This window comes from Etheostoma cragini, chromosome 2, assembly GCF_013103735.1.
Source record: "Etheostoma cragini isolate CJK2018 chromosome 2, CSU_Ecrag_1.0, whole genome shotgun sequence".
Lineage (NCBI taxonomy): Eukaryota > Metazoa > Chordata > Actinopteri > Perciformes > Percidae > Etheostoma > Etheostoma cragini.
The window spans coordinates 18,493,099-18,503,185 of NC_048408.1; the positions used below are offsets into that span (position 1 = coordinate 18,493,099).

The 10,087-nt window shown below is 39.3% G+C and overlaps 1 protein-coding gene across 5 annotated transcripts; it reads left to right on the plus strand.

Moving 5' to 3' along the window:
• Positions 1-426: 426 nt before the first annotated feature.
• Positions 427-9,608, plus strand: znf207b (zinc finger protein 207, b). Of its 5 annotated transcripts, XR_004658957.1 has the most exons (14): positions 427-674; positions 1,338-1,464; positions 1,593-1,731; positions 1,855-2,043; positions 3,027-3,102; positions 3,295-3,356; positions 3,841-3,980; positions 4,229-4,327; positions 5,038-5,286; positions 5,666-5,822; positions 6,223-6,399; positions 6,672-6,709; positions 8,242-8,298; positions 9,452-9,608. XR_004658957.1 is itself a non-coding variant. In XM_034889240.1 (12 exons), the coding sequence occupies exons 1-11, from the start codon at positions 634-636 to the stop codon at positions 6,372-6,374; spliced, it is 1,431 nt and encodes a 476-aa protein (XP_034745131.1). In that variant the 5' UTR covers positions 427-633; the 3' UTR covers positions 6,375-6,399; positions 6,672-7,004. The 5 variants fall into 5 exon arrangements, 3 of the variants coding, with proteins under 3 accessions (XP_034745131.1, XP_034745125.1, XP_034745149.1); XR_004658958.1 differs by lacking the exon at positions 6,672-6,709; XM_034889240.1 differs by lacking the exons at positions 8,242-8,298; positions 9,452-9,608 and having other exon boundaries at positions 6,672-7,004.
• Positions 9,609-10,087: the final 479 nt, after the last annotated feature.

A 10,087-nucleotide genomic window follows, 5' to 3' on the forward strand; every position in this document is an offset into this window, starting at 1 on the left:
TTTGTACGAAATAAACAGCGTTTGAAAGATGCATCCAATTGATGCCGAGGAACGACGGGACCCAGATTCGATTTCCTTAACGTTGTCTCCATCAGGTGGACACTGTCAACATTCTCCATGTACAATTTCAGTAGGCCTACAGGTAAACGAAATTGCGTATATGCATTTGCAGCTTTTTCTGATGCATGTGTTTTTGTTTTTTTACATTTTGCATCGATTCTTTATTTGCGGCGTTTTTCTGTTGCATATGTTTTTTTACTTTGCATGGTTTGTTTTTGGCCGTATGGGCGAGTTTTCCCTTGTAAGTAACCTGCAGTGAAGTAGGGTCCCACATAATACCAGTAACACAACTTGAAGCCTGTAGGGACACCGTTTGAAAACATATAATTTTAGAAACTTGTTGAAGAAACATCATTTATGGTGGTATTGTGATAATATGAAATTTTAATCCATGGGGCGTGTCTATGACGTGCGCCTATTTGCTGTTATCGCGAGACTACTGTCTCTCCACCACAACTTCCTCCAGCAAAGCGCCATTTTCGGCGTCGTTACGGGACTACAGCATGCTGTTGTCAAACAGATAATAAGGCTAGTATTTAACGTTGTAAGGCCTCTTTTTCAGCGTTCATAAAAATGGGACGAAAGAAGAAGAAGCAGATGAAGCCATGGTGCTGGTATCCTTTTGACTCGATGACAAAACGCCAACGTCGAAATGCCAGAGGCTAAACGTTAGCTTGACAAAAGGAAGGCCTAAGCTAGCCTCTCGGAGGGCTTATCGGCTTGTAAAATGACGTTAGCTCAACTATTTGTCCATTGGAGGCTCGTCGTATTAAGGATTGATTTTAATTCAGTCTACAATTAATACCCGTAAAATAGGTGGCGTCGAGTACTTTTACGCAATACCGTTAATATTAGTTGATTGCGTTGAGTTCATGTTATTGCTAAGAGAAAGGTAGCCTATCGTAGATTTTAGCTAGCTAACGTTAACATGTTAGCCAATCATTAATGATTCAGGTACTGTTATGAGTCAAGCATAATTAATTATTAATCTGAAACCTTGTCTTTCTGAGTTGTTGGTAATCTTTAACGTTAAAATTTGCGCTACCATGTTATTGATCATAAATGGAGATGAAGAGCACGAGAGTATATTTAGGCATTTACGTTATTTCTAAGACTTACATTTGATTCTATGGCTTTGTGAACTTTGTTTTTGCCTAGATTAGGTTATACTTTAATCATCCTACAGCGGGGAAATTCCCTTATTACAGCAGCTTATTGTATTCTGTTGTTTCGCTGATGTTCCCTGATGCAACATAATCCTTAACTTTTTACTCAAGGTACTGTAATCGAGACTTTGATGATGAAAAGATCCTCATTCAGCATCAGAAGGCGAAGCATTTTAAATGTCATATCTGCCACAAGAAGTTGTACACAGGCCCAGGCTTGGCTATCCATTGCATGCAGGTTGGTGCCTTTTCCTTTGTCATTCCTCTTAGTTTGATTCCTAAGGTCAAGTGTCTTTGGTACCATAGTTCCTGGGCAATGGATGTACTGTGCTTGTTGTGACGGGATGAACTTTGCACGCGTTACAGGTACACAAAGAGACAATTGACAGTGTACCTAATGCAATTCCTGGAAGAACAGACATTGAGCTGGAGATCTACGGTATGGAGGGGATTCCAGAGAAAGACATGCAGGAAAGAAGACGAACGTTAGAACAGAAATCACAAGGTTTGTACACTTTCATGTACTTTTTTTGCCAATTTAAGTAAAAGCCCAGATAACCAAGTTAAATCTTTTCCTTGATTTTGTAATGGTTTGGTTAATTTGTCATGATTATCTTTCTGTTTGCAGAGAGTCAAAAGAAGAAGTCTAACAATCAGGATGATTCGGATGAGGACGATGACGATGATGATGAAGCAGGACCATCAGTTCAGCAGGTTTCTGCTGTCCAGCCCCAGGCAGGCTACGCTGCTCCAATGGCCCAGCTTGGGATGCCTCCTGTGGCCGGCGCACCTGGGATGCACCCTGGAGGATATCAAGGCAAGGATCTCTTTAAAAAAGCAACAACACAGAAGCTAGGCATCAGCACTGACGTAACTTGACAAAATAATAAGTTGACTTTGAGTTAGGGCCCTCATACCTAGCATCTCAGTTTGATCCAAACCAAATTAACCATGAATTAACGCTGCAGCTTCTTAAGCCCCAAGTAATGTTCTGTTTCTTGCCTTCTAACTACTGGGTAAGTGAAGAATCCAGCATTTTACACATTGTTGTCAACCCGTCTTACTTGACTGTCCGTAGCGCGACAATGTTCTTGCAGAGGTGGATTTTTTTCCTCCATTATTTCCCTACACCTTCCTTAACACCAAAAAACTTAAGCAGCATACAGCTCGTCACTTTTGGCACAAGTTCAGGCATCTCCGTGTCTCTTTATTTATCATCCATCTCTCTTTTCTGTCTTTGACTGTGCAGTAGAGACAGAGCCTTTTGCTCTCCCAGCTGTTATGCTATTTGGCTAGCTAGCAGCTGTAACGTTACCTTTCCGGGCATTTGGCTGTGTAAATTTGCAAGTGTACAATTAGTGTTACAAATTGTTGTTCATTTTTTCCATGTTTTACACCATTAAAAAGAGTTAGTTGTGGGTTGAATCCTTCGTTAAATACAATGCATACATTGGAAATGCACAAACAAGGACTATGACAATCAAACGGATGTATGAAATGCAGAGATGTGATGACAACAACAGAAGTAATCTAGGTATTAGTCGGAGATGCTTACATGTGACTGTCTTGATTGTAACGAATAAATATAAATTCTAGCTCATAAATAAAAAGACCGGCATGTCCAACAACTTGACCATCTAATTATAGGACCAAGTCAGAAATTTGCAAGTCCCATTCAAGTATCAAGTCCTAAACTTCGAGATAGTTTAAAATACATAACAAGGTTGTGTTGTTTATTTTGAAGTGATGTAGTTATCAGATTTTAGTTAACAGAACATTCCCTCTGACCTGTTGTTACAGGAATGCCTCCCATGATGCCGGGTGTTCCTCCAATGATGCACGGCATGCCCCCTGCCATGCACGGCATGCCACCAGGGTAAGGGATCTCTCATTGATGTTTAATGATACTATGGCTCAAGGTCATGGTGCAAAGGACCCTAGGGTGAAATTACTCCAAACCATCACTTAATATTCCCAAATAACAACGTATTTGTTTTGGGAAATAAATTAGATGTAATTTTACTGTAGTTATAGCACCAAATCATCATTGTCTCATTTTCTATTGCAGCATGATGCCAATGGGTGGAATGATGCCTCCCATGATGCCAGGGATGCCCGGTATGCCCCACGGTGAGTTGTAGTTTCACTTAGGGGTACAAAAGACATCTAAAATCCTTTCAGCATATAAATGGAGTAAGTGTTTGTCAGTGATTTCATTTTGACATGTTTCCAATAGTAATGTCTTTTAAATGTATAGTTTCCATCCAATTATGATCTAAGAATATGATCACACTGTTGAAATCTTACACGCATAATGTTTATGAACCATGTTGTCAGGATAACTATTTATTTCATGCTTAGATTCTAACTGTAGCTCAAAGTATATCTGCGGTGGATTACATTTGATAGATTTTTAGGCAGGTGTAGCTGAATATGTAAATAAAAAATTCCCCGGTAAGTGAAATCCGACTGACATTCAGGACCAGTCTAATAAAACAGACCTTGGTCAGACAACAGACAATTCTAGCTCCTTAGGTGCCCTCTTACTGCTTATTTCAGTTTTCTATGTAATGGTGCAAAAACATTTAAATAACCTGTTTGGATAATTGTGTAGGAATGCCACATCACATGGCTCCAAGGCCAGGCATGCCTCATATGGCCCCATCCGCTGCAGCAGGAGCGATACCCAGTCGACCAGCAGTACCAGTGGCTCAGCCCGCCGTCACCAAGCCTCTCTTCCCCAGTGCAGCACAGGTGGGCACCATAAACCCCTCCCCTGGTGTTTCACATTAATCTTTCTAGCCCTTCTAATGAACACAGTGCTCAGTAATAGTGTTTTATTTCTTTATTTTTGTAGTCAGCTGGTGCCCTTTTTTCCTCTTTCTCACCACATCTCATTTTTTTAAATTAGCTTCACTATTATGTAGTATATTTTGAATTTGGATTGATTATGTGGACATGTTACATGTCAAAACTGTGATCTCCTTCCCACAATGCTGCAGATGGGCGCTGGTGGTCACAGCAGCACAGCAGCTGTTTCCTCTCCGCCTGCAGACCTTCAGTCTGCCTCCTCTCAGCCTCCCTTTCCTAACACGCCACAAGTAGGCTCACAGACAGGACTTTGACTTGGGCTGTGGCAGCTGCATGTTGCTTTTTGTATTAACTGCCTGTAAATTCTCAAGTTGTAAACTAGGCTAATTACTAGCAATATTTGCCTTGTTCATCAAAGTGAGCACATAGGCTACAATGTTGATGTCAGAGGATAATTATCCTTGACAACAACTGGGATACTTTTTGTCTGTGCGCTTTATTACTATGCATGTGCTTTAACGCAGAATGAGGCATAACCATGGATTGACTTTGCACTGCGTTCAAAGTTCAATTTATTTTAGATTGGACATAGTTGTCTCTGACCTGGCGGCCCGATTTGTATTTTATCTGATGATTCATTTACTCTTCTGGATACAAAGGGTTTACCTAATTTCACGTTATATTTACACATCAGTTGAAAGTAAATGGTGTAATTGTTTTGTTACTAAAATTAAGTCAACAAGGTCAAATTAATATATTTTATAAATAGTTTAAAGTGAAATCTGAATACTACTTAAATAGATTCAGAGTGACCAAAGTAGAGTATTTAATAAAAGGGCAAACCTTCTTAAAATGTTTGGGGAGGGGGTTGAATTTCTTAATGTGTTACAAAATAATTGTCACAAAGGTATAATCCATTGAAGACTTTTGTGTTTTTGCATCTTTGTAAGAATGCAGCAGTGGACTACCAGTCAGTTACCTGTAATGTGTCTTTGTACAGGCCCAGCAGAGCACTTCAGGAGCTGCAGCTTCAAACTCCCACAGTACAGCCGCCTCCTCTGACCCTCCCAAAGCAACATTCCCTGCCTACACCCAGCCCTCTGTCTCTTCTTGCTCTTCCACTTCTTCTTCTAACCCCTCTAGCAGCACTGTGGCTAAACCCCCAGCCACAGTGCCCTCCAAGCCCGCCACCCTCACCACCACGAGTGCAACTAGTAAGTTGATCCATCCTGATGAGGATATCTCACTGGTAAGTTGCTTGAGCTTTCTATTTTGCCCTTTTCACAGTAAGTAATGACTGATACATATAATAGTACATCTATTGATGAATGGGTTGGTGTAATATCTGACCATCAGCCTGTTTTTTGAATATAAATAACATTAACATCATAAATTGTAAAGTAAATTTTTGGGATACCTGCGAAGCATTTATATCCTTACTCTTACTTAGTAGTTTCTCTTTTGTGGTTATGTTGAAGGATGATTCTGAACTTTAATATCCTCAGTGTGAAATCAGGGCACGCCAACATTGGTACCCAATTCCTCATCATTGTTGTGAGTGTTTATCGTTGTACTGTACGGGGCATATTTTGGTTTCTTTAGTCTGAATATTTTGTCCCTGCCAACAGGAAGAGATGAGGGCCCAATTGCCCCGTTACCAGCGTCTTACACCCAGGCCCGGTCAGGCCCACGTGGCTGCTCCCCCAGTGGCGTCTGTGGGCAGCATAATGCCTCCACAGCAAGGCATGCCACCACAGCAGCCTGGCATGAGGCATCCCATGCATGGTAAGGAAATTCTTGTCAGCAAATCAGTTTGAACTATATGTTCAGTCATTTTATTACCACTATCTTTATTGTATTATCAATTAATTGGGTCAGCAATTATTGCTCTAGATCAGTGGTTTCCAAATGTTTTCCAACCATGGTACTCCTTAATAGAATATATATTTTATGGCACATTAAGTTGGTAATGAAGTAGCTTTTAGTATACATTCAAGGCACTTTTTGGAAATGGGATGAGGGCAAGTTCAACCTAAAAATGGGTGTTATGTTGCTCTTAAGTTACTTGATTTTAAATAGAAAGGGAAATAATGATTTTATATAAGCTACAGTTTAATTAACTCCTGTTTAATCTGCTTGAATTTCAGCATTAACACATTTTGCTCTCCCTGTTTTCTCCCTGCAGGTCAGTATGGTGCTCCTCCTCAGGGCATGCCAAGTTACATGCCTGGAGGGATGCCTCCATATGGGCAGGGTCCTCCTATGGTTCCCTCTTACCAGGGAGGCCCTCCCATGGGCATGAGGCCGCCCGTCATGTCTCCGGCTGGACGCTACTGAAGCACCAAAGCAGCCACCACATTAGGTTTGAGGTTAACACCTTTCTCTCATCCTTGTGCTTTTTCAAACCTAGCTGCAAGCAAAGAGCAGTAAGACCAGTGGTGGTGAAGACAAACATTATTTGTTAGAACACATGGACATTTAATGTAACATCTTTATTGGAACCAACCACCACACATGTTCCTGAAAGCTATTTGTTGTCATTTGATTACATGTGAGGATATATTTTTCCCCTATAGGTTTCACTCAGGTTTATAGAAGTGAAGTGTGTTAAAATGATTCATATTTCTTTTGAAGCTGCTGGAGTTACATGAACGTACCAACTCCTTACAAAGGCAAGTTTCTCTTGTAAACATTTTTTTATTTTTGTTTATTTTTTTGGTAGATTGATTGAGGCCCTCACAGCATGCTTAGGTGCTGTTGGACTTGCGTCCCCAACCTTGGTTGGTGAGGGTCTCAGTGACAAAGATGATTCCAACTCAGTAGTGTTAAAATTCACGACTCATCAGTCTCTAGCTTTATCCTTTAATTCAGGTTTGTTTTTAATATATCCTGATCAAAAGGGTACCTGTATGCATCCTTTGTAATGTTTTATGAATCTGTTGTAATAAAATTCATCTTGAAATCCAATGCTGGTTTGTCCTGACGTGCGTGGAGGTGAGTGATGAAGGTTTGTACTGGTGTTCTTGTCTTATTGCTATGTTTAACTGCAGGACTTCATCAGGTATTTATAAACCAAGTTTGCCACCATCAACTTATTTTTTTTTTTGAGTCCACCTTTAAATTGCCTTTTATAAACAACTGGAAATTGAAGCACAAAAAATGCATTTCCATTAGTCAAGAAATGGAATAAAGTTTTAGAATTAGTGCTCAAATCTCGTGTACCTTAAGCCCAAAACTAAGATGTTGGCCAACTTCTGGTTCCGAATACTGCATGTTACCTCATAAGGATGGAAATAACTGCAGATTAAATAATACTTGTAAATATTGTACACTTACACAAATATGAAAGAAACTATTTCATTCCTGATTTATAGACGTTTTGTCTACATACATTCCAGAACTCAAACATGCATGACTGCTTTAATGTTGGCGTTTGTCATATCTTGAGTCATGTCACTAAAATCTACTACAAAACAACAAACCCAACAATACACTAGCTCTGTTTTAAATACCAATTTTATGAAACTCACTTTTTCAGATCACAAAAGTTGTGAGCCTTTCCAACCTTTCAAAGTACAAAGTTTACAAGTGATTTATTTATTTTTACTTTGCTACATAGTGTTTGCAACTGATACGCAGTGGTTAGTGGTTATTAGGTTAATTGGTTTATCCCTGTTTGAATTACTAATGATGAAAACACAAACTGCTAAATGGTAAATCAGATTGTGCCTGTAGTTGTGATATACAGCAGCAATTTCCTTTTATTGCTTCTTCATCCTGTCCTGCAAAAGGTGTTAATGACCTAATCCACACAGAAGTAAAACTACATCAGCCATAAGGAACAGTGGCCACTAGGAGGCCCTCGATTGCACTAAAGTCCTTTAAACAATAATTGGATTTTACTGCAGTGCCAGTTTGTATTGCTGGGTGATTTATTTTTTGTTTTGTCAAACCTTTCTATTCTAAATGTGTTTTCATAATCATTAGCCAGTGACATCTGCATTGATCCCGCGTTGAGGTTTTTGTACAGAGCAGTCTTTGAGAGATTAAATGACCATGCAAAGATGTTGACAGCAGGTGCACAAATTTAAGTTTTTAGTGCACATAGGGAGAAAAAGACATGGTGGCAGAAGTTCTTCTAGGTGTTTAGTGTGGCACAAGTTCTACATATCACTTACTGCTTTGTATTTGTTTTTGTCTGTAGCCCATCCATATCAGCCTTAAAATCCACTGAGCTGGCATGAAAGGTCAGTTAAACCCAGTAAGTACCCAATGTTTATTATAGTGTGGGTCTGTCCTGTACCACTGGATGTTTGGCCTTGTATTATTAAATGCAGCATTCAAAAATCTTCTATATTAGATAATTGAAGACTCTTAAATGTTTTTTCAATATGAGATTGAAGAGCATTTGTAGCTATTAAAAGGAACAAAGTGTGTGTGTCTGAGAGAAAGGGTCAGCTTACCTTAAGGAGAAATAAAAATATCACTTTACTAAGTGGTGTCTAGCGCAGTGGCCTTTTGGGCTTGTGGCTTGTTAAAAGGGTATTTCACTTCCACAAAGTTACACATCTACAAATATTGAGTTCTATGTTTTCCACAATGTAACTTCATTAGACCTTTCCCACCTGATAAACTCCCATGACTTTCAAACAGCAATTTATAAAACAGGCTTTTTGTCAAAAACTGAAGCTTTAATTTTAGTGTTGGATTATTTTGTGACTCCAGAGCCACAGAACAAACTTTTTCCAAAGGCTGAGTGGCAGTCCTCTAGAGGCAACTGATCTTAATATGTACAATGGGAGCCCCTTTAAAATGAGGCAATGTCTTTGTAGCCGCATGACACAGGTTATGGCCTCAGTGTGAACAGGATTTTATTTGTGGTAATTACAGAATTTTATAACAAATGTATCCATTAAAGATTAACTGCAACGTTTTCTACTACTGCTACTATCCAGAACCCGTTCTTGTCATTCTGAATTAAACGCCTTTTTTATAGGGACTATTTCATTGAACAAAGAATCATCAAACCACTTACTAACACCGATTTATTTAAATTGTATTGCAGAATGGAGGCTGAAACTCATGTCTCAAAACTTAGACCAATCAAACCAAAATCATCAGCATGGCTAGATGCCACTAGAGATATTTTTTCTTCATTTGGGTGACCTGACTCTAAGTAAAATCACAGTTGTTGGCTGCAACATGTACTTAAGTTTTAAAAGTAAACATTATGAATGATGAGCCGTTTGCCGCTAGTATGTAAGGAAAATGTTTCTTTGACAGAGTTTAAATGTATGGCATCTTAGAAAAATGATTTTTTACTAACGGTCATGACCAGTCAAATCCCATGTAAGTCTTTATTGCTGTCCCCTTTTTTTTAAATTAGTATTTGCAAACTCTTGTTTTTGGATCAGGTGTCTTTGTATTTTAAGGTGCTGCACTTGAAATACTGGGAGAAAAAAAGGGTCTGGGACTGTGCCCACACGGCTCAAACCCATCACGTCAAATACCAACGCTCTGTCACAGCCCTTGGCACAAGGCGTCCGCATGCACACGCCACCGGACCGACTAACAAAACCAAGAGCAGAGGCGCTCGAATTACAACACACAGTCTGACTTCACGCCATGAGATGCTCAGGATGTCAGTACAACCTTTTTATTATTATTTTATTTTATTTTTATATTAAATTAAAACATTTGTTTAGTGCTCTATTTATGTTCTGAATGTGGATTACAGCCATAAAAACTACAGCCCCTTAAAAGGAACTCGAGCTGTCCCATAGATAGTAGATTGACTGAATGAACTTGTTCTGCTTTACATTGTCATAATTATGTTTTTGTTTTAAATAAAACTATTGCATCATTTTGCCGCAACTTGTTTTCATATAATTATATCAGGACGTGAGGCAAAATCCACTATTCTGAGGCTCACAGCACGTTTAGGTGCTCAGTGTGCATGTATGGACATTCAAAAATAGTGCATCACCTAGTAGCATGTGGGGGATATTCTCGACCTTCAACAGACCAACTGCTCCCCATGATAGAAATCC

What these genes read in the sequence shown, in the direction of transcription:
- znf207b (XM_034889234.1), top strand. Translation starts at nt 634, where the DNA reads ATGGGACGAAAGAAGAAGAAGCAGATGAAGCCATGGTGCTG. An exon ending in TGGCTATCCATTGCATGCAG is followed by an intron (nt 1,465 to 1,592) that starts GTTGGTGCCTTT and finishes CACGCGTTACAG; the next exon opens with GTACACAAAGAGACAATTGA. An exon ending in CATGAGGCATCCCATGCATG is followed by an intron (nt 5,823 to 6,222) that starts GTAAGGAAATTC and finishes TTCTCCCTGCAG; the next exon opens with GTCAGTATGGTGCTCCTCCT.